General features: G+C 46.9%; 1 protein-coding gene and 1 pseudogene across 1 annotated transcript; one reads left to right on the forward strand and one right to left on the reverse strand.

Moving 5' to 3' along the window:
- Positions 1 to 286: 286 nt before the first annotated feature.
- LOC148754952 (NADH dehydrogenase [ubiquinone] 1 beta subcomplex subunit 3 pseudogene) lies at positions 287 to 718 on the forward strand (annotated as a pseudogene).
- A 10,437-nt stretch (positions 719 to 11,155) lies between these two features.
- OR5C1 (olfactory receptor family 5 subfamily C member 1) lies at positions 11,156 to 12,127 on the reverse strand. The gene has a single exon (XM_019728971.3). The coding sequence runs from the start codon at positions 12,125 to 12,127 to the stop codon at positions 11,156 to 11,158; it is 972 nt and encodes a 323-aa protein (XP_019584530.3).
- Positions 12,128 to 24,911: the final 12,784 nt, after the last annotated feature.

Raw genomic sequence — 24,911 nt, forward strand, 5'->3', positions numbered from 1 at the left:
CCCCCTAAAAAGAAGTCCTGGTCTAAAAACAATGCTTTCTTTTGTTTTGCTGATAGCTCCCCTGCCACAACCTTCTTCCCATAAAGACCTTCCATTTCAGGCCACCCCTCTGAGCACATTTCTATTTGCTGGATGGGACGGCCTAATTAATGAATTGCTTAAGAAAGCCAGTTAGATCATTACATTTACTCAGTTGAATTTTTTTCTTTAACACCCCCAATGTGACTAGGAGAGTGCCTTTCAGGAGGTAATTAAGATTAAAGAAGGTCGTAAAGGTGGGATTGGTGTCCTTATAAGAAGACGCGATAGAATATTGAATGTCCTGAGAGGTCAGATTGCTGTCAGACATGGCCCATGGACATGGACATGAACATGGACATGGTCATAGTAAAATGGAACTTCCAGATTATAAACAATGGAAGATAGAAGGGACACCCTTAGAAATTGTCCAAGAGAAGTTGGCTGCACGAGGCCTAAGGGATCCATGGGGCCGCAATGAAGCATGGAGATACATGGGTGGCTTTGCAAACAATGTTTCCTTTGTTGGTGTATTACTAAAAGGATTCAAATGGGGATTTGCTGCATTTGTGATAGCTGTAGGGGCTGAATGTTACCTGGAGTCCAAGAATGAAGATAAGAAGCATCACTGAAGATAATACCTGGAAGTATCTTAGTGGCTTCTTCACTCTCTTATAAAGATAAGATTTCTAAACTGTAAAAAAAAAAAAAAAAGATGACGCAACACTGCAGCTTGCTTGCTCTCTCTGCTTGTGCACAGAGAAGAGGCCGCCTGAAGACACAGAAAAGACGGCCATCTACAAGAGCTCTTACCAGAAACCAATCCTGATGGCACCTTGATCTCGGACTTCTGGCTTTCAGAACTGTGAGAAAAATTATTTCCTGTCGTGTAAGCCACCCAGTCTGTGTAACTTTGCTATGGCCGCTCAAGATGACTAATACAGCTGGTGACCAGGAAATGATAGCTATTCCAGTTTTCCAGTTTGTGGACTTGCTTCCCATGCAGCGCTCCCTCTGCTCCAAAGGCCTGCCATTGTCTTGTTCTTCCACATGTGTGTCTGTTGGCCTGGAAGCATTTCCAACCCAGCCAGCTCTTCCTCCCCACCCCATTTCCTAATTTCAACACACATTTCCTAACTTGTCCACTCTGGCCCATGCCTTGTGCTGGGCATTTGGAGGCAGAAGAGAAATCAGACACACACTCTACCCTGAACAAATTCTTAGTCTAGTGTGTTGGGGGTGGTTGGAGGGAGGAGAGGAGAGAGGAAGAGAGACAGAAACCAGCAGTCGAGAAAGAGTGTGATGAATACCCCATCAGACGGGCACATGGGGCTGGGGCAGCACAGAGCAGGGGCTCCAAGGTTGTGAGGACCCCGCCCCTTTCCCTTGAATGCTGTAGGCTCCTGAGCATCCTGGGCCAATGGAGAAAAGGAGCTGGTTCTTGTGGACTGAATATTTGTCTCCTCAAAACTCATAGGTTGAAGCCCTAACTCTCCAGGTGATGGGGTTAGATGGTGAGACTTTCGGGAAGTAGTTAGGTTTAGATGAGGTGGAGGGTAGAATATGCATTTTACATCAACACCTGAAGTGATTCTGATGGGTGCTAAGTAGATTTGGAATAAGAAGGGGTGAAGGGAGGCCCTATTACTGTTCCTCATTTCAGCCCTGAATCAGATCTCCGTTCCAATGCTGATTTCAGCACTTCCTAGTTTGGAGCTTTGTGCAAGTTACCTTCCTGAGCTGCAATGTCCTCATCTGTAAAATGGGGATAATAGTGTGTGCTGCACAGGATTCTTATGAGAATTAATGCAAAGCCACCAGCACCAAATCTGGCCTCCACTGAACTTCCCACCTTGTCATTGTGGTTTCTGAGGGCTGTGGTTACTTGATTGCATGATGTGTGTGGTGATGATCTTGGTCAGGATTTTACCAACTGTCAGTTGTTCCGTGGTCCTGGGAGACAAGAAGGGGTGGAGTGGTGGTGTCTGTGTATGTGTGAGGTCTGGCTACTTGCCAAACGGAGGGTCATGTGATTAGTTTTGCTCATCTCATCCATCCAGCCTTCGCCAATTGCACTTTCCCTTCCCACAAGAGAGGAGCTGAAAATGTTCCCCTGTAGGTTGAATCTGAGTGGGGAGGGATTACAAAGTCTCCAAAGAAGGCAACCAAGAGATGAACCTGACTGTCTATAAAGAGAATATGGATCTGGTTATGAGATCTGACAGGGAGAGCCATGAAAGCAAGTGTGCCTTGGGAGAGCAATCCTCAGGGCATTGAAAGGGCCAGGACAGGCTACGTCGGAGACAGGCAGCCCATCAGAAATAGATGGGCGCTCTATCAGTATGCTATTACTGGGTCATACATTACCCCAAAACTCCGTGGCTTAAAACATGAATCATCTGTTTTCACTCATGTGTCAGTAGGACAGCTGCGGGCTCTACTCTGCACTGGGCTTACCTGGGTCACCTCGCCTGGAGCAGCTGTGCTCCATGCGTGTCTCATCCTCCTCTTGGGACCAGTGGGCTAGCTGGGCACGTCCTTCTTATGGCAATGAAAGAATCACGAGAGAACAAGCCCAATAGCACAGCTTTTTGTCATGCACCCGAATACCCTATTGACCAAAGTGAGTTGCATGACTGAACCCAAAGTCAAGAATGGAGGGCCACGTTACACGGCCAAGAGCAAGGATTCAGGGATGGGTGAACCTGGGCCAAGAATGTAATCTACCAGACTCCTCCATGAGTGTCCTCAGCTCTCCCTTCACTCCCGCTGTCATCATTGCTCCCTCTTTGATGACTCTAAAGCCCTTGGTTCCCCTTTCCTGGTTTAGATCATAATCTGCATTGCTGTTCTGTGTGCTGGCAGGGCTGTGTCTCTAGTCCTTGTTCCCAGTAAGTAATAGCGATGGAGAGAGAGAGAGAGAGAGAGAAAGGAATAGGAACAGAGGTGGGGTGGGAGGGCACTACGGACAGGACTGGCACCTCAGGGCAAGGGGAGTAGAGGAAACAGGACAAATGAGGTGGGAATAGGGTGAGTTAGGGAAGTACCCACAATGCCAGTGAGCTCAATTGTTTGTGTTATCAACTTCTTGGAATATTGATCCATTTCTAGTATTTTAAGCAGTCATTTTACATGAGAAAGAGTCTTTCTGCCTTTATTTTTCATGTCTAATGGCTGCATTGTCCCTTTGGCAGCCCCTGCGTGATAGGAGGCTTAGGCGGTAGAAATTTTCTTTGTGCCCTTAGAAGGAGTAATCAATTTGCCATTTATGATCGGAGCTTCTTTCACTGCTAAGATCTCTCCAATTGCTGTACTTCTGAAACGAAGGCGGCCTGACTCTATAATGCATAAGATTACATTAGCACAGTGGCAGACTCAAACTCTTTTCTTGAAACGCAATTACTTATTTATTTCTGGATGAGGTGGTTCCTAGTGCTACATATTATTTTGAGTAAACAGAAGGATTGACAATATCGATGCCAGGAGGGTGGGCTAGATTGATTCTGAAATGGTCAGAAGTCATTTCTGGACAAACTCAGGGAATATGGTGGGAGAGAGGAAGCAGTGTCCTTGAAGAGCTCAGAGGCCTTCTGAAGAGGGGCTGTAAATCCCCTGAGCTGCTGCAGCCTCACTGGGATAAGTGTGAGCTCTTCCAAGGGAAACGCTTGTAAGTGAATCAGTCATTTGCACATGTTTATGTTGCTTAAGGTGTTAAAAATCAGTCTCTTTATATTTCATGTGAAAAAGATCCAGGGGAAAATTCTTCAGTGGATTTATGAACTCCTTAGTGGTGTTTCTGGGGTTGGTGGAAGGATTTCTCCTCTTCTCTCCAGGTCAGTGTCATCTCCTAGGGCCACCTGAAGAGGCCAGATGTGGATGGGGGTGGGGTGGGAAGGGGGCCCAGGGACCCACAGACCTAGTGACTCAGGCTGTTTGATTCTGTGTGACCTTGGGAAGTTCCCTTAACCATGCTGGGCCTCATTTTCCCAATTTATCAAATGAAGGGGTTGGATTAGATCAGGGCCCCTCAGGGCCATGGGGAGCTCAGCTTTTGTTTTATATATTATGTTTCTGTGTAAGATTTCATTAGAAGAAAAGAGGTTTTTGTTTGTTTGTTTGTTATTATTTGTTTTTTGCTAAAGCTACTGGTCTAAAGACTTTTAAGTTTCCTTTTATGTCCAAATGGCCTAGTATGGCAGTTCTAGTTCCAGGTGGTGGCAGGCTCTGGCAGTGGGGGCTGGACAGGACGGCTGCAGCCCTCCTCCTCTCCGGAAGGAAGATGGGGAGAGGTGGGATGAGGAAGTAGGTGCGAATTTCTTGGAGAGATAGGAACCTGAAAGCTTCTGCCTCATAAACCTGTTTGGTAAAAATTTGGTCACACCATGAGGGTCTTTCAGACCCCCAAACATGTCACCTCAGCCAGGGCCCCTGCCCTGGTCTGGGAGTGGCCACCACTGCGGCACCCTTGGTGGAGATGAGCATCTAGAGGTGGCAGGTGGTAGAGCATGACAGCCGTGAGAGAGGCTGGTGGCCACAGAAGAAGTGGGCGCTTGATGGAAGCACAGAAGACAGGCGGGCCCTACACAGGATATGCAGGAGGGAGTGAATGTGGGAGCAGCCATGCAGTCCCCACCAGGGCTGTGTACATGGCCCGGGACGTCCTCGTGGCATAGTGCAGGGTATAGCGGTCATAGGTCATGGCAGCCAGGAGACATCTGTCAGTTATACCTGGGACAAGGAAGAAGTACATCTGGGTCGGTAGCCAGCCAGGGAGATGGAGTGGTCGTCAGCCAACAAGTTAGCCAACATCTGGGGTACAGTAACAGAGGTCAGCAAAGGACAGATGGGCCAGGAGGAAGTACATGGGTGCATACAGGGGTGGCCTGGTCCAGACGGTGGCCACAGAGTCCATTACCCAGGATGCCCGCCATATACAAGACTGAGAATAGCACAGAGAGGGACCACCACTGTCCTGGACTCGTTGTCAGTCCCAGTAGGATGAATGGGGCTCCCTCTAAAGACGCATTGGCAACATCCAGGGCCAGCCTGGTGCTTCACCTAGAACCCCAGGTGTTCCTTTTTACCGATGGGTCATCTCCCCAGTATCTAAGGAAAAGGGTGAAGAGCAACTAAATTGCTCAAGGCTTCCTGGCCATGAGGAAAATCATGGGTTTGGAGTCAGAACACCCTATACACAGGTGTTACAGTGGGCAAGTCATTTTACCTCCTCTAACTTTCCTTTTTGGGCCTTGTGTTCCCCGTCTGTAAAATACGGGAGCTGAACCAGGCGATCTTCAGGGCCAGTTCCAACTTTGATCTTTTGTGATTTTAAGCAAAAACAGAACAAAGAATATCGCCCAGAATGTAGACCAGAGAAAGAAGAAAATTTGAAAGAAAAGATAAAACAGAGAGAGGATCAAAACAGCAGGTAAGGGATCTAACGGACATTTATTTCAGGAAAGTACAAGTGGAAAAAAAAACACGAAAAACAAGATGGAAAGGAGGAACATATCAAAGAAATAAAAATTCCAAATCTGTAGGGTGCACATGTGTATATCGAAATGAATGTGAATCCAGCGGAACACCTAGACCCAAATCATGACTGTTTAGAACATTGAGGAGCAAGAGAAGAAGCCAATACCTCCCGAGGGCACGTGCGGTAAGGATCTAATGATATTCCAATAACTAGACCGCCCTCAAATGTTTCATCATCAACAGTAGACGATAGAACACAGTCGAACAATATCTTCAAATTCTGAAGGAAAAATGATTTGGAACCTAGAATTCTATATAAACCCAAAATATCAATCAGATGTGAGAGAATAAAGAAACTTTCAGACTTGGGAAACAAAAAAAAAGCAAAAAAGTACGAAAGAATCTGGATGACTCCCCATATCCTGGAAAACTTTTCCCATTAAATCAAACATTTGCTGAGAAACTGGTGCAGACAGACAGACACACCTACCAGGCACAGAGGCTTAACTCCTAAGGATCGAGGTACCTTGTTTCAATGCCCCCATTTTTTCCTGTCCGAATCTCATTGCAGAAGTCTTGGACAATTCTCCAAAAAGGGGTCTTAAAAGGTGAGGGGTTTGAAAGCACAGGTTTGCTGAAGGCTATGCTGAGGCCATCCCTGTAGTGGAGCAATCTCCTGATTTATTTCCATGTCCTTCTTTATTAAAAAACTTTTTTAAAATACAAAATCAAATAAATGCCCTAGTGTCTTCCTTTTCTTCCCCCATTGGGTGAAAAGAATCTTCTGGCTTTGGCTCCCAGTTGGGCATCGTTTCTCAAACTCCCAATCATGTCCCACCTTCCAGGAGGGAAATACGGTCAAGGTGAGTGAGTACGATGGAGGGAGGGGGCAGCCTGCTTAGAAATGGCAGGAAACTGGACCTTCCCTGACCTGCATCTGAATTGGTCCCAGTAAACATTCAAATACACCGAGCTATTTGCAGACACATCCTTATACAGTCACAAACACACTGTGAGGGCATGCAAGCCTGGGTCGCCTCCGGCTAGTCTCTGCAAATACGTACACAGGCATGATCAACCCTGTACAGGGATGTGGACCCAGCACACACATTCACACCTAAGTAAGCAGACAGGCATAATCACAAGACCTACGGACTCAGCCCTTCATACACATAATCAGATGGTGAAATGCAATCACAAAATAGCCCTGAGGTCAGAGGGTGACGATCAGTCACGTACCCCTGTTCATGGAGGCTCATAACACTGTGACAGCTACTGGCACTTGTCACGCACATCACACTTTCATTGACCACCTGTCTGTGTAATTACTCTCCCAGTGCCTATCACAGCCCATCCCCTCGTTGATCACAAAATCGTATCCTCATGTACAGCCTCAGGCCCCCTGCCCTCACCTTCACACATGTGGCTACGCTCATAGGCTCATGATGGGTCACAGCACAGATGTGCCACCCTAGAGGGGCACATTCTTAGATACACTGCCCCATACCCCAACAACATCTTTGTACAGTGATGGTGATGCACAACTACAGCCTCACACAAACAGCACATCTCACACCACACACATGACTCACACTCACAGTCACACACAAGAAGACAGATCTGCACACTCTCCAGCCTGGCCCCAAGTGTACACTCTGGCCTCTCCACGTCGCAGGAGGAAACAGCAGCAGGGACCAGGAGTAGCCTACCATTGGAGGGTCTGAGCCTCACTGATGGGGTCTGGGGGCCTTGGGAGCACCTTAGCTTCTCTCCACAAGCGGCACCCCGTTCCCCTGGCCCATGTCCCTACAGCAGAAGGCAGCTTGGCTCTGGGGCTTGTTATCCTGTCTCTCTAGAGCCCCATTTAATGGGTGAGTGCTGCCTCCACCTCGGGGGACATTCAGGAGCCCCATGCATGGTGACGCTGCTGCTCCTCAGTCTTTGTGAAGGCCAGAGAGAAGCCTCAGGCTGACTCCTGAACCCCACGCAGAGTGATTGGGTGCAGGGGAGCTCAGGGTCTACAGCAGCAGCTTCTGGGGCCAACCTGCCTGTCCACGCAGCTGTTGCTGGCTTCTTATAGGAGGAGTAGGAGTGTGGGAGGGACTGAGCCTCTGTTGACAGTGGTCATATGTACGTGTGTGTGTGACTGTGTGTGTATATGTGTGAATGTGTGTGTGTAGGGTTGTATGCCTGTGTGTGGAAAGAGTGCTCGTGTCTCTGTGCAATCAAATGTGTCCATGAGCTTGAGTGTGTGCCTGAGTGGGCCACTGTATCTGTCTGTGTGGGTGGCCACACCTATGAGAGTGTGTCTTTGTGTGCGAATGTTTCCGATAGGGGATTGTGTCTGTGTTGGAGGGGATATGTGTTGCTGTGTGTGTACTGCAGCCTGAGAGAACTGTGCCTGTGTGTAGCATTGCAAGTGGGAATGGCTTTGCATAACACAGTGTTGGAGCACCATGAAGGGTAATTTTAAACATATAAACTTTCACTGATGTCCTATTGCCTATTGAATAAAGTCCAAATTTCACTACTTGATATCCAACCCATGGGGTATTCTTCCCATTCCCAGATCCCCAATCTTCAAACTTCCCTCCACTTCTTTCCAAGCACATCCCTCTGAAGCTAATTAAATTGGTTTCCTTAGAGTCTCCAGCACACGCTGAGCTCATTTAATTTCTAGGCCCTTGTGTGTGTGCACTTGTCCTCCCTCCATGGAATGCCCCTTCCCTGAAGCCGTACCCATGCTGCAGGGCCCAACTCATTTTGTGCAATAAGTGACCTGTATCAGAGCCTAGTCTTCCTCACCCCAAACTCCTTTTGTCTTTATTGCCTGTCTTAGTAAGTGGTGTTCAAAGAGGCTTAAAAAGGAAATACTTTTTTGGAATTGGGGAGCTTTACTGGGCATCTCACTTTAGGAGCGAGGATCTGTTTCTCTTCCTTTATTCTCCAGATTAGGCTCCATTATTGTCTTCTAACCCTGTCTCTTTCCACTTGTTTTCTTATCTATCAAGAAGGCCCAGGAGCGTAGCCTGAAACTTTACGTTCCCTCTAGTTGATGTGTAGGATTTACGTAATTATCGTATCTGGCTACTCCCCTGATGCTAAACATGTGGAAGGACCACGGACATCCTGTACGGCCATGATGACAGAAGCGGCCACATGCCTCTGGAAACTTTCCCCTCATCGTGCTGAGGGCTGTTTGTCATGAGAGGCCAACAAGAAAAGACCACAGAGGAGGTCTTTGAGTATAAATATCACTGAATTGGGGGCAAAACTCACATTCTCAGTCCCATGGCATCCAACTCTTCTGATAATACCTCCAACGATTGTCATGGCACGAGTTGTTATGCTTATAGGAGGCAAGACTGGGAAAGGATTATAAAACCTTGTGATGGGAGAAGGGGTTTTAATTTACGTAAGCCTTCGTCACATGTGCTAAGTTTAGGATATTGCACCCTCTGCTCTAAAAATACCAGTTCTGTAGGAAATAGTGATCAACCACCCTGGTTTGCCCAGGACTGTGGGAGGTGATTGGTTCTTAAGACACAGGACTTGGAGTTTAAAACTGGGACAGTTGTGGGCAAACCAGGATGAGTTGGTCTCCCTGTCAGGAAATCTATAAAATTCTTTAAGATCTGAGGAGATGGTTTTACCAGCATCCCTCTCACCAATAGTCTGGGACCTCTAAGAAGACCATACTTACTAAGAGGGAGGATCCTGGTCCCAGTATCAAGGGGCGTCACCTCCCCAGGGAGCCAGGATGAATCTTCAGTCTTCCTGCAGTCAGTACCTGGTGGCTGACTTCTCCTTGAAAGGAAGTGGAGTGGTGAGGTCAGCCTCTGGCTGGGGCCCAAGGAAGACTCCATGGGAGCCAATTAGATGGTGAATGAAGAATCACTTGACTCCTATACCTCATCACCCTTGGCCTCATCTCAGTCACAATCGGGGGAACTAGGAAGGGGATCTGGGAGGAGCTGACATTTGACTCCAGCCAAGCTCCAGCTCTCCTCAGAAGCTCCTGCCATAACTCCCGGGGTCCACTCTTGTCTTGCTCCTGCATGAAGGGACTCCCCAGGCAGAATGCAGTGCCTTGGGCCTCGCCCATTTATAACTGAATCAAGGAGACCAAGAAAATAAGTCAATATTGTGAACTCTGGGGGGATGAAAGTCTCAAGACAGTAGGTCTGAAAGGCCAAGGATGATCCCAGGCTTGGAGCACTGTGGTTACCTTTGCCCAATAGATTAGGGTTGTGGTATTCTCTCTCCTAACCCCAATTCTACCTCTCGATGTTGTAATCTCAACACATAGCAGTCTACTCTACCTGACCACATGCTAATCTGGGCATGCTCATAACTTTGAATGAAACTTAAATCCACCATAATCAACTCTTACCCTTAAACTTGAAGAAATATTAACCATTATCCATAACCCTAAATAAGTCTTAAATTAACCTACCCCAAACATGTCAATTTGATACTTAAACTACTCTTCTTATGCCTAGCTTTCATCTAGTTCTGAACTTAGCTAACTGTAATAACTAGCCTGTGACTTAAACTTAGCACAAATATGATCCACACACCAATTTAATTTAGTTTAAATTTAACAGAGCTCTAATATGAAATGCACTCTAACTTAAATTTAATCTAGCAATAAAAATGACACCTGCGCTCCAATCTCAAGTTGTCCTGCACTCTAACACTCATGCTAACATATTTCTAATATTCCTAATGAGAGCTCAAATTTACCCAAACTCTGACTCCTAAATGTATCCCAAAGCTACTATTAATTCAAATCAACCCAAATCCTAAAATTTACATAATTTTAATGCAATCCTAAATTTTTCAGATGGCTTTTAAATTCTAAACCTAACCCTGGCTCTACCCTAATCCTAGTCGTAGCTGTAACCTGACCCCTAACCCTCACTCTAGTCTAACCATAACTTTAATCCCAACGCTTTCCTGACCTCCTATCAGAGGCCTGAACTAACCTAGCCTTGGCTCAATCCTGACCAAACTCTCGGGATTTTAGGAATGAGCTTGTGTATGTCCAGTGCTGGTCAGCCATTTCCCTGAGAGATGCAGTAATACGAGGCTAACAGGGAGGGGCCTTTGCCTCAGCAGAGTCAGGCCTGTTGTTTGGTGAGCGGGCTCTGAAGGTGCTCTCTTGAGGTCAAGGAGAGCAGGTGCGGACACTGGTCATGAAGACCCTTAAAAGCACAAGAATCTAGAAACACTTGCAGCCAACCCAGCTCTCACCTGGGAGTTCTTGAAATCCGCCCCTTACAAGTACAATGGCAAAGCAAACCTATGTTAGTTACTTCCTGGTAACACCTAGGCGCTTTTAAACCCGGAGGAACCTAAGGCAGCTCCCTCGCAGCCGGAACCTGATCTCGGTTCTGGCTCTAGGCCGCGCTCTAGCTGACCTCCAGGTTCCTGACCCCCTTCTGTAAGCTTCCTTTTCTCCCCCTTTTCAGTCCCTCAAATAATGACAGGAGACACCTAAGCCAGAGGACCATCTACCTTTACCAGCAACAAGGGCGAGCAAGTGTCCTCACGTCTTCACCGCCAGTCCCGCCCTGCCCCCTCAGGCCACGCCCTGCCCCCTCAGGCCCCGCCCTGCCCCTCAGGCCACGCCCTGCCCCCTCAGGCCCCGCCCTGCCCCTCAGGCCACGCCCGGGCACCCCGCGCCCGGACAGCAGGACCGGCTCCAGGTCCTTCTGAGCGCCTCCTTGACCTCCTTGTTGCGGAGGCTGTAAATGAGCGGGTTGAGGGCCGGGATGACCAGGGTGTAGAACACGGATGCCATTTTGTCGGTGTTCAGGGCATAGCTGGAGCTGGGACGCAGGTACATGAAAATGAGTGTCCCGTACAGCATGGCCACCGCCACGAGGTGGGAGCCACAGGTAGAAGCTGCTCGCCGGCGGCCCTCGACCGAGCGCATGCGGATCACAGCCGCAGCGATGAAACCGTAAGACACGGCGATAGCCAGCATCGTGGCCGTCTGGATGAAGCCACACACGGCGAAGAGGAGGAGTTCGTTGAGGCTGGTGTCGTCGCACGAGATGGCCAGCAGCGGAGGGATGTCGCAGAAAAAGCTGTTGATCTCCCGGGAGCGGCAGAAGCTCAGGCGGAAGGTGAAAGTCGTGTGGACAAAGGCACTCAGCGCCCCGCCCACGCCTGATGCTCCCAGCAAGGCCAGGCATAGGCGCCGTGACATGGCCGTCGTGTAGAGAAGAGGGTTTCCGATGGCCACGTAGCGGTCATAGGCCATGGCTGCCAACAGGCAGCACTCCGCGTCAGCCAGCCCGGCAAACACAAACATCTGGAGGGCACAGGCCGCGTAAGGGATGGTGGCCTGGGGCAGCAGCAGGTCCACCAGCATCTTGGGGCCGATGGCGGAGGCATAGCAGGCGTCCAGCAGGGAGAGGTTGGCCAGGAAGAAGTACATGGGCGTGTGGAGCCGGGCCTCCACGCGGATCAGCACCACCATGCCCACATTTCCCAGCAGGCCCACCAGGTAGACTGGCAGGAAGATAAGGAAGAGGGTCAGGCGCAGGTCCTGACGATCTGTGATGCCCAGGAGGATGAATTCAGCAGGGACCCCCCTGGCCCCGGTGAAGTTCTCTGGCGTCATCCTTCTGGACGGAGACTGAGGTGCGGCAAAGCAAAGGGGAGAGAGAGAAAGATCATGACCCATGGAGGAGAAAGCTGGGAGTTCCTCCTGGGAGTCCGGCAGATCTGGATTTCAGTTTCAACTGTGTAACAGAATTGCTGTGTGACCTTGGACAGGCCATAAAACCTCTCAAAACCTTTGTTTCTAACTCTGAGACATCACTACAGGTTAACCTTCAAAAAACGCAGGCGTTCTGGATGAGTCACTTTTGTATCTACAATTCTGAGGAGGTTGCCTTGCATGCAGTAGCTGTTCAATAAATATTTGTTAAGTGAATGAATGATGAATGGGATGATAGGGCCAAGGATTGAAAACTCCACGACTCTATATGCATGCTCCCCTCTTGTTTCCCAAGGAGGAAAAGAGACAATGGAGTGGGTGGAAAGAGTCTCCTGATAAAGGGTAACTCCTATGGGTCTCGAGGTTTGCTGGGAGGACATCTTTCCACTGGGGTAAGACCTGGGAAAGAAGAGTTCAGCAGTGGTTGGCTGGTATCGTTGAGGGGCGCGGGGAGCAGGAGGGAGTGGCAAGAACAGAAGATTTGAATGCATTCCTGGGCCAGACTCTTCACCTCTCTGAGCGTCAATTTTCTCATCTGTGTAATGAGAAAAAAGAGCTGCAAGGATTCAATGAGCTAATGCACGGAAAGCATCTCACTGAGGCCCTACCACACAGCAGGCAGTTAACGAAGGTCCGGTGAATTGAATTGAGCTGAGCTCTAGCTGCCTTGCCTCAGTACTGGAAGGAAGCAACTTTAAGGCAATCAAAAGTAGTGTAATTTCCAAAAAATGTAATGTTGCTTCACACGCTTGTGCTTTTACACTCGATCCCTCTGCCTAAGACCCATTTCCTCCTTTTGTGTTTGACAAAACTATCTCTGATGGAAAGCCTTCCCTGATGTGCTCAAAGGAAATGCAGCTTCTCCCTTGTTTGTGCCCTGCTTACATCTGTCACAGCCCTTCATCATTCTACTGCACGTATTTTTTATGTGTCCATCTCTCCTGTGGCCTTTGAGCTCCTTGATTCAATATTCATTCAACAAACATTTACTGAATGCTACTATATGCTAAGAAGGGCCCGGCAATTCATTTTTACACTTCTAGGGTCTGGTATATAACCAGTACTCAATAAATATGAGTTGAATGTACGAAACAGGGAAGAGTATGAACAGTGGCAGCTGCAGACTTGATGTTGAGCCCGGGGTCCACCACTTTCTGGTGTGTTCGCTTCAGGCCAGTCACTTTGCCTCTCCCAGCCAATCTTCTCATTGGAAGGGAGGAAACATACTTGTGTGTCTGTTGAAGGGTCCTAAGAGGAAATAGGTGACCAGCACAAGGCCTGGAGCTGAGTACATGCTCTTTCCCCTTCCTCTAAGAGACGTTTAGATGTTTGGGACCTACTGTGCCTGGTGAGGGTGATGAAGGCCTTCCTACAAAGCACAGCTGGGATGAAAAAATTGGATGGTATCACATGTCAGTGAGGTTGTGCTGGTGGGAATGTAAACAAGACATTTGGAGGACAATTTGGCCTTTGCTACCCCCAACTGTGCATCCCCTAATGTCTCAGTGGGCCTGGACTGTTACTACAAAGCACCATAGGCTGGGTGGCCGAGACAATAGGCAGTTATTTCTTGCATTTCTGGAGGCTGGGAAGTCTGAGTTCAGGGTTCCATCACAGTTGGGCTCTCTTTCCAACTTGCTGATGGCTGCCTTCTTACCATATCCTCACACGTCACAGATACAGAGCAAGCTGTCTGGTCTCTTCTTGTAAGGGCACAAATCCCATCACCAGGACCGTACCCTCATGACCTCACATAAACCTAATCACCCCAAAGGCCCCACGTCCAAATACTATCACATTGGGGGTTAGGGTTTCAACATAGGAATTTGGGGGGGCACACAAACATTTAGTTCATAACACCTAGAAATTCCACTTCTGGGTGTTTACTTTTGAAAGCTCTTACACATACAAGGAGACATTCACAAGGCGACATATGCCAAACGTTAGCCAAACCTAAATGTTTATTAGCAGGCTCATGGATGGGAGTTAAACAGGAATGGATTCAATTTAACTGTATCAATGTGGAGAACTCTTAAACACATATTGAAATAAAAACATACTTTGCAGAAAAATGTACAGATTGATGAAAAAAAAAGAAAACAGTAGCACCATGTTTTCCCCAAAATAAGACCGGGTCTTATATTAAGGTTTGCTCCAAAAGACGCATTAGGGCTTATGTTCAGTGGATGTCATCCTGAAAAATCATGCTAGGGCTTATTTTCCAGTTAAGTCTTATTTTTGGGGAAACACGGTATATATTATTATGTATATATATTTAAATACTGCTGGTTGTTCCAACCAGAGATGGGGTCCCAGCTAAAGGGCCCTAGGGCACCCGAGAGGGTTTCATCCCCTTTGCCCATCCCCATATCCAGAGTTGATCCTTCTTATCTTTTAAGCTCAGGGGCCATTTTTTCCAGGAAGCTTTATCTGAATACCCAACCACCCAGCTTTTCAGGCTGGAACCCCGCTCACTTGGCTCTGTATTGTAGCCCTACCCCATTGCTTTATAGTTATGTAAGTATCTCCCTCACCTAAATGAGCATTTGGGACGATGCCTAATTCTTCCCACTCTCTTTGGGGACACAGAATTTTAGGGATCTTCCCCTCTTCCTTGGTGGGGTCACTGGTGGAGGTTAGACAGCCTCTAGGGGAAAAATGTGAGGTTCCCACTCCACCCAACTACATGTTTTCCTTGAACAAAGTCAGCTGACTGGCTGAAATTCTGCACCCAGAACCCAGTTGGTGGCAACCCCCTGTGTGTTTCTGTCTGTCCACATGAAAAGCAAACAGCACTCACCTTCATAAAGTGGGGAGCAGAGCTGCTTCGAGTGCCTCTCCTTTTCTCCATCTGTAAAATGGGAACAATGAGACTTCAGGCCTTTTAAGGTGCTTTAAAATTTGGGGTGCAAAGATTCCCAAACTTCAGTAAAGTAGCTCTCATGGAGTGAGTGTGTGTGTGTGTGTGTGTGTGTGTGTGTGTGTGTGTGCATATGCACAAAACATAAAGAGTTAATTCTCCAATAATTTCTCTTTGCTGTCTTACTACCCATGAGGAGTAATACTGACGTTCTCTAGAAGTAATACTGACGTTCATCTTTCCTTGAAGGTAAGAAAACCAAGTTCCAGAGAAGGAAGGAGACTTGTTCCAAGACACAGAGCTATGAAGGGAGAGAGTTGGGGCTTGAACTCAGACTTGGCTCCAAATCCAATTCTCTTTGTCTCTAAGCAGAGACCCTAATTACTGGTAGGTCTCTTAATAGATTACCACGTTTGTTGTTGCCACTGTCATGACCTAGTTCTCTCATCGTGAGATTGAGCTGATTGGACCTGATCAGTGGTTCCCAGTGCACTGTGTGAACTGGTGTCATTAGAATTCCTGGTGGCGCTTTGTAAAAAAAAAAAAATCATATGCATATGATTTTATGTATATAATATATTCACCATACACAGTGCCCAGAAGTTCCAATTCAGGGCAGGGCTCAGAAAACTGTACTTAAAAAAATGTTCCTGGTGATTCTGATATGCAGCTTGATTTGAGACCCCGAGCAGCAGTCGTTAATGTGCATAGGAATCCCCTAAGGATCTGATTAAATGCAGATTCTATCTCAGAAGGACTGGGGCAGGGCCTGAGAGGCTGCCTTTCTAACAAAACCCCAGGTGATGGTGCTGGTTTGGGCACCACGGTTTGAGCAGCAGGACCCTAGGTCATACTGGGCAGCGTTTCCAGCTCTGACACCTTTGGATTCTAGCTTTCTGATTGGTTCTCTTAGCCTCTTCCTGCTAGATCTTTTTTCTCTGCTGAAATCTTTGTTTTGACTCCTCTCTCTCCAGGCCCCGCTATACTCATGTACACATTTAAATCTGGTGAGGCTGGCCTCCTGGCATTTCTCAATATGTGGCTTGCCAATTTCCTATCAAGTTTGAGTTCTTAGCTCATTCTTCCCCAGCACACAGACATTTGACATGTCTTGGTCCTGACGCCAGCAGCTGTCTCCGTGGTGGTGTGTGGTCACTGGATTGGTAGGACATACCTAGAAGATGGAGGTGGGTGGAGAGGTCTTCTGGCAGAGCAGCTTCAGTCCAGCCTTTGGGGTAAGAATGGCAGGCGGAGGTAGCAGGGACGTGCCCCACCCCAGAGGAAGGAGCAGAGGGACTTATACTCTTTCTCAGACCCTGAGGGAATGGCCTCTGTTTTCCTCCTGACTGCTCCTTCCTTCTCCACTGTCCTGGACTCCATGGAGACTCTCTCTCCACATTTGTTGGGGACTCTGTGACAGCTAGTGGCAGGGGAATGCCAGGGATGACTCACTCTTTGGTGGTTGGGGAGGTTGGAAATATTTGTCTGAGTGGGTCCCCAGGCTCTGCGTGGGGGAGACAGCCATGCTACTTGATGAAAAGTGTCCTTTTGGCTCACGTTCCCCATCCATTCTTCAGGACTCAATATTTTCCTTATGAATTATGATCTTCTACACAAACACAGATTCTCCTTGTGGTTCTTCTAACCCTTCACATTGTTCTTCTCGCCTGAAATGTCCAGCCACTTCCTTGTCTGGAAAACTCTTCCTTTTATTTCAGAACCGAGTCAAGTACCACCATTCTGCAGGAAGCCTTCCTGCCTCTGCAGCAGAGACACTCTTTCCCTCTGCGCATCTTGGAGACGCACTGTGCACCAGAACATGAAGCCAACACAAACAAGGAAACATATGGAGTCAGCGCTCAGAAAACTAAACCAGAACTCTTGGCATGGGCCCAGGCACAGGTGATTTTTAAAAGCTCCCAGGATTGAAAACCACTTGGACTGTCCATCTAGGATTAAGAACTGCTCCCCAAGAGATGGCACTGGGGCTGAGTGTGAAGTCAGGACTGAGTGTCTCAGCCTGTGGGGAGTACATGGCTATGGGCTGGGAAGCTGACCCTAGAATCCCCTCATTTCTGTGGTGTGTCATAGGCCAACCTGTCATTCATGTTAGCAGAGTGTTCATTAGTTTGTTTGTTAGAGTGTTCATATCGCAATCCACTGTGTTCTGGGTTTATGTTTAAGATCCTAATGATGAACCCAACAGCCATAGTCCCTTTTCTCATGGATCTTATAGGGAGAAAGAGTCAGAATTAATAAAAACATAGGGGAGAGCATTTTAGGTGGGAGTAATGGCATGTGCAAAGGCCTGGAGGTGAGCGTGCAAGTGACACATTTGAAGACTTAAAGAAGGCCAGTGGGGCTGGAGCTCAGAAAATGATGGAGAGAGAGGTGTGAGTGAGCCTCGTGAGGTAGGTAGATGCCAGATAGTGGAGCCTTACAGGCCATCTAAGTATTTTTATCCTAAAAGCAGTGAGTTGCTACTGAAGCTTTAAGGAAGGGCTGAGACATCATGAGATTTACATTTCCGAAGGATCACTCTGATTGCTGTGAGCAGAAGGGGTTGGAGGGGAGACCAGTGAGGAGCCTGGTCATAGTCCAGACTCGAGATGATGGTGATCTGATGAAGAAAGGGCACGTGTGGGACAGGGGGTCAAACCAGCAAGCCGCCTTTGAGAAGGCAAAATACTAGTGAAGCCGATGAAAGCTCTGGGCATCTCTCAGGCAGGGCTGCCTTTAAGTGAGCTGTGTCTGGAATTCTAGAAGGCATGGGATGGGCATTGTGGCAGAGACAACAGATGCAGGGTGTCCTGTGGGGTCTCTGGTCCCACTCCCCACATAAGAATGCAGGATATGGTGAGGCCAAAAAGGAACACCCACAGAGCCATAGATAGGAGAGTCACACCACTGTAGTCTCGCTGGAGGCTGGGTTGGAGACACAGGAAGCAGGAGTCACACTGTCCGCAACCTGCCATCCTAATTGCAATCTGTGCTTGCCAGCCACCATCTTCTTGCTAGCCCCCATTTTCTGCTAGTGTAGCCACAGCAATTATATTAGTGGCCAATGACGCACTGGTTACAGCTGACGGCCAACTAGCCACAGCTGATGGCCATCCAATCACAGTTGATGGCCATTTACTACCTGAGCCAGCACCTTTCCACGTGAGGCCGAGAGCCTGGATACTGCTCTCTAGGACTTTGTCCCCACAGAGAGAGTACCCTTAGGATTTTCGCCCCAGCTCTGGAAGGGGGCAGAACCTAGCACACCCCCAAAAGAGCATCTGCTCCTAGCAGTGTACACAGGTAGAGCCTTCCACTCCAGGTAGAACCTTCTATAAGGAACTACATATCCTGTAAGAACTTCCCTTCCTATTAAGGGTGTGTGGGAATATGTTTCATTGACCCACCTCTCCCATGGCTCAGGTTCTCCTATTTGCAGCACAGGAGACCCTGTCCACTGTCTCTAGCAATGCAGGTGCCGCTAGGCCCTGTAGCTCCTCCAAATGCCTCCACCTCTATTTCAGCAGCCTGTAGAGAGGGAATGGGAGAAGTTCTCGTGAATGCCTCACATGTAGATGGGTCTAGCTGGGGCAACCCGCCCACACAGGCTGCAGTCACTGTGGGCAGCATTTAGCCAATGCTGACACCATCTGGACAGAAACAGGAATGAAGTGTAAGCCAGGGGGCTGAACTCAGAGGTTTGGCTGGCGATCACTCACTCGTGATCTAGTTAGTGACTAATACTCTTAATTCATCTGATATTACCCATATTGATCTAAAACCTGGTCTTCGGCACCCACTATCAATAACATTGGGCATGGGTATTCTTTTTCTGTCACATCAAACTGCTGACCAGAGGGTTCTAACAATACCACCGTCAGAGCCCTGTGTGGCTTCGTTCAGGTTTGGGATAGGTTCCTGTGGCTTACCCTGGGTTATGGACATTTGAGCACCTGGGCACCTCTATGCTGGGAACAGAGAAAAATCACCCTAAACAGGACCAACCCAATTGCACCAGGGATGTGGTATGGATAGCACCAGAATGGTGTCATTCTGTCACATTAGAGGACAGTGACTGGTTTGGCATTGACTGGTCGTGTTGCCCAGGTATATATTGCGTAGCTGCAAAGGGGATTCGATCGTTGCATGGCATAAATCTCTGGCCATGGCTTCCACCTGTGTGGGCCACTGCACCCTGGGTTTTCCCTGGGCACAGGGGAGAATCCACCCTAAGGTAAGAAAAATCGCCAACCTTTCTCTTCCTCAAGGCCAGATGGACACATTCTGTTTTCCACGTACGATTGTTTGGCTGCCATCTTTGCTGCCTTTGTTGGCCTGGAGGACATCATACCACCCATAGAAACCCTTATTAAAGTCACCTGCCAAGCCTTAAATGACAGCCAGCAAAGCCTGAACAGTGAAGTATCGCTAATGAGAAAAGCCCTCCCCACAAATAGGAGGCACCTGTGCCAGGATCCAAACAGAGTGTTGTGTGTTCAGACCTAATGAGTCGGCTAATGCATTATCTTGAGTAAATCACATGGGGACACAAGTGAATGCACTGAGTGATCCGACTGCCAGCCCAGAGGACTTAATCTGTGGTTCAGACCATGGAGTTCTTGGTGGAAAAAACTGAATTAATTTGGGAATCATCTAAAACTGTGTCTTCTCTTGCATGTGCCTACTGTTGCTGTTCTATCTGCCTCCAATACAGCCAGGCAGCCGCCAAATGAACCACTTTCATGCTTGTGAAACCCCTTGCTGACCGCTCAGGACCCGTTGTGGAAGAGGCGGGCATGTAAGATTGTGAGAGTCTGTCAAGAGGGATTGTGGGCAGTTTCCAGGCCCTTGGCCTCACATAGAAAGGTGCTGGCTCAGGGAGTAAATGGCCATCAACTGTGATTGGATGGCCATCAGCTGTGGCTAGTTGGCTGCCAGCTGTAACCAGTGAGCCATTGGCCACTAATATAACTGCTGTGGCTACGCTAGCGGAAAAAATGGGGGCTAGCAAGAAGATGGTAGCTGATCCTGCAAGCGGCAGAATGAGGGTTGAGAATTGTGCGGCTCCTGCTTCCAGTGTCTCCAACCCAGCCGCCAGCGAGAATATAGTAATATGACTCCCCCATCTATGGCTCCATGGGTGTTCCTTTTTGGCCTCACCGTATCCTGCATTCTTAGGTGGGGAGCGGGAGCAGAGACCCCGCAGGCCGCCCCGCACGACAAATGGCGCTATGAGCAGGATCTCCCGCACGACACATGGCGCAGCGAGCAGGGTATGGTGCCGGCCAAAGCTCCCCGAAGGGCGGTGGAGCAGTTTGTGTGTACGAACACTCAGTCTCACGAAGACCAGGAGGAGCAGCTGCCGGAGAGCTGGACCCCCGTGGAGGGGTGGGAAGACATGGACGGTTCCCCAACCAGCAAAGACTGGAGAAAGCAAAGGTCGTTGTGGCCCTCTGGGCTGGGAAGTGCTTGCTGAGGCAGCCCGGATGCAGGACTTGTAGTCCCAGGAGGAAAGGCTGGCTGAGTCCTCCTTGGGAGATTAGGGTGAGGTCAAGGTCATCCCTCACCCCCAGGACAGCCCTGGTGAATGACTATGGACTATGGGGAATTGCCTTCCATCCCTAATTTAATGGACAGCTTGACTGTTTGGGAACTTACCACCATGTAGTGGAACTGGCGGATGTTTGCTTTTGTGTCTTGACCGGCCGGCATCGAGACTATGTAAGCACCTTGACTGTGAGCTGCTGTTATTCCAGCAGGGTACCCTGAGGGGCCCAGAGAGAGAGAGAGTGGCAGTGCCCTGAGAGCCCTGGCTGAGCCCAGGAAGTCTGGCTGTGCCCAGAGAGAGTGGCAGTGCTCTGAGAGCCCTGGCTGAGCCCAGGAAGTCCGGCTATGCCCAGAGAGCCTGGCTGTGTCCAGGATATTGCATTCACCTCCAGGCTCCTCACACAGGGCCCCTCGCAGAAGATTGTGAGGCGAGAGCCTGTAGGGGTGGAGTGTGGGAACAGAGCCCCAGAAAGCAGTTTCCAGGCTCTCAGCCTCACATAGAAAGGTGCTGGCTCAGGTAGTAAATGGCCATCAACTGTGATGGGATGGCCATCAGCTGTGGCTAGTTGGCCGTCAGCGGCTATGCTAGCAGAAAAAAATGGGGACTAGCAAGAAGATGGTGGCTGAGCCTGCAAGCGGCGGAATGAGGACTGAGAATTGTGCGGCTCCTGCTTCCAGTGTCTCCAACCCAGCCGCCAGCGAGAATGTAGTGATATGACTCCCCCATCTATGGCTCCATGGGTGTTCCTTTTTGGCCTCACTGTATCCTGCGTTCTTAGGTGGGGAATGGGAGCAGAGACCCCGCAGGCCGCCCCGCACGACAAATGGCGCTGTGAGCAGGGTCTCCCGCACGACAGGGATGAAGTCAGGGAGGTCGTGAGGAGGACACGACCGCCAGTTGACCTGAGAGCTGCATCCGGGCAATCGGAGGCTTCTCACTGCTCCCCTGGCCTTGGACTGGAAGTTCTCCCTGCCGTTCCCGCAATGGGAGCCATTGCAAGGATGCAGCCTTGAGAGAGCTACATGTTGAGACCACCCGGGTGATATATGTGACCGAACCCCATTAAAGCCTCCATATAAACTTGAAGATTGTAGCTGGCAGGTGTGGAGACCTACTTGGCTTGCAACCACAGCTGACAGACTGGTAGGTAAGTTCCCTTGCTTGTTACACCTGCCACCTATCGATCTGGAGCAGTCGGCGTCTTCGGTCTCTCCCTGCCCTCCATGTTCTGGGCCCAATTTGTGAACAAAAAGGTGGGTCCTGTCCCTCTCCTCTGTGGCAGCTAAACTATGCTTTAAATAAGTGGCGGGTCTTGTGTGTGGGTGACCTTCCTATTCCCTTCTATCTTTCGCAAGCATTTTCTCTAACATACCTTTTCCATATCTAATTATGTTTTGGCTTTTGCTTACTGTAGGAACTGAACTGATACTATAGTTAATTGAAAAGTTTCAACAATTGTGTGCTTTTCAGGTTGTTTCTATGGTTATTCAGTTATTTGGTGGTCTTTGGTTATTATGAATAAAGCTTCTATGAACATTCATGTACAGGCTTTTGTATGGACCTATGTCTTCTTAGTTATATACCTAGGAATGGAATTGCTGGGTCATATGGTACATTCTATGTTGAACTTTTTGAGAAACTGCCAAACTGTTTTCCAAAGTGGCTGCATTATTTTACAAACACACCACTAATGTAGGAGGGTTCACCTTTCTCTCATTTCTTGCCAACATTTTGATATTGTCCATTTTTTTTATTATAAAAGTGAAATGGTATCTCATTGTGGTTTTGGTTTGTGCTTCCCTAATGACTAATGATGTTGAACATTTTTCATGTGCTAATTGGCCATTTGTATTTTTTGTTTGGAGAAGTATCTATTCAAATCCTTTGTCCATTTTTAAATTAAATTATTTGTCTTTCTATTGAATTGTAAGAGTTCTTTATGTATTCTTAATACAAATATCTTATCAGCTATATGATTTGCATATATTTCCTCCCTGTCAGTGGGTTGTTTATTCACTCTCTTGATGGTACCTTTTGAAGCACAGAACTTTTTGATTTTGATGAAAGCTCATTTATCCATTTTTTTTCTGTTCCTGCTTGTACCTTTGGTGTCATATCTAAGAAGCCATTGCTTTATCCAGGTCACAAAGATTCACTCCCATGCTTTCTTCTAAGAGTTTGAGTTCTTACATTGAGGTCTATGATCAATTTTGAGTTAATTTCTGTGTGTGGTATGAAGTAAAGATCCAACTTCATTGTCCCAATACCACTTATTGAAAATACTACTTTTTTTCCATTGAATTGTCCTGGCAACCTTGTTGAAAATAAATTGACCATAAATGTAAAGGTTTATTCGTGGACTCTCGATCCTATCCCTTTCATCTATGTATCTAGCCCTGTGCCAGTACTGTATTGTCTTAGTTACTACAGTTTTATAGTAAGTTTTGAAATCAGGAAGTGTGAGTCTTCCAACTTTGCTCTTCTTTTTCAAGAATGTATTGGCTATTCTTGGTGCCTTGCATTTCTATGTGAATGTTAGCATCATCTTGTCATTTTCTGCAAAAAAAGATAGCTGAGATTTTGATGGAGATTGCATTGAATCTGACTTATTAGTTCTAATAGTTCTTTTTTTGGTGGATTTCTTAGGAATCTTTAAATACATAACATCTGTTATCTGCAAATAGAGATAATTTCACTTCTTTCTTTACAATCTGGATGTCTTCGACTTCCTTTTCTTAATTGCTCTGGCTGGAACCTCTAGTACAATTTTGAATTTAAGAGTGGACATCTTTGTGTTATGCTTGATCTTAGAAGGGCAGGAATAGAAAGGATAGACGAAAGGACAGTGGAACTATCATGTCCATGTGATTAGAGTGGACTGGAGTGACTCGGTACTTTATGCAGATGGTGTAGCACTTAAACTGGGTGGGCCTGGAGTAGAGGAAGTGCCACAGAGGGGAAAATGACATTCAAATAAAAGGCCCCGAGGAGAAATGTGTGTGGCATATATGAGTCAATGATAGTTCAAATGTAGTCAGCATCCTATTTGTTAATAATTAGGAGATAAGAAATGGACAGGAAACTCTTACAGAAAATGAGTGATATGAGGGAGAGAATCACTTTAATATTTGATATTATTCTAAAAGTCATATATTGTTTCAGTAAAAAACCAACACTTTGTATACTAAAAATCACTGAATTATATACTTTAAAGGCTGAATTTTATGGTATGTGAATTCTATCTCAATAAAACTTATTAAAAGTAATACATCATACTGAAAGGGAAAACCTATTCATAGGAATTCTGCATAGAGAAAGGTTTTCTAATGATAACACTGGCAGAAGAGTCACAAGGAGATATTTTTTATTGGTTTCAGATATGTAAATTGAAAACTTATATATGTCAAAAAATCAGAAAGAAAACTGAAGGATGAAGGATAATTGGGCAGTTTGCACCATAAGTAAGAAAAGTGTAAAGTTTAAAATTTTAATATAGAAAGGCCTTATACTAGTCTTTAAAATAGTTAAATGATGTGAAGAAATAATTAACAGAAGAATAAATAAAATTTATTTACAGACAATACAGCAATCAGTAAGCAAAACAATTAAATAAAGAGGTACATTTTTTTGCTTATTATATTTGCAGCAATTAAGTAAAAAATTAGAACAGAAAGTATTGGTAGGATGCAGAGAAAGCAGGTCTCTCCCAGAATGTCAGCTGGAATGTAAATCATTAACAGTTTTGTGAACTCTTTTAGCAATATGTATCATGAACCAGAAAAATGTTCCACCCAGCAGCTCCAGTCCTTAACATTTATTGTAAGGACATGGGGAGATTTATATAGATGGTTTATTCACAATGATTTTCCTTGTGTTATTATTTATAGTAGCAACAATAATTAGAAAAATCTAATCTAAAATGGAAGATTATATATAAACATGGCACCTGCTTCTGCTATATTAATTATGAAAATGTTTATGAAGATTTAATAATTAATAGTGTGAAAAACACTCATATTATAAGATCCTGTGAAAAATCAACACCTTAACGATATAAGATAAATATATAGAAAAAAGGGCCATAAAAATTTGTGTAAAGTATTCACAGTGGTTTCTTTTAAGAAGGGATTTAAATTTTTTTCTTTATATTTTAGACATTTATTGTAATGACATAAATGATTTCTCAGTTGGAAAAAAAATAAAACAAAGTTTAAAAAGTAAAGAATACAGACTGGTCACAACTGACAAATAAGAAACAAATTCACCCGCTAGAGACA

The sequence above is a fragment of the Rhinolophus sinicus genome, chromosome 16 (genome assembly GCF_057876585.1).
Source record: "Rhinolophus sinicus isolate RSI-liver-muscle chromosome 16, RSI-T2T, whole genome shotgun sequence".
Lineage (NCBI taxonomy): Eukaryota > Metazoa > Chordata > Mammalia > Chiroptera > Rhinolophidae > Rhinolophus > Rhinolophus sinicus.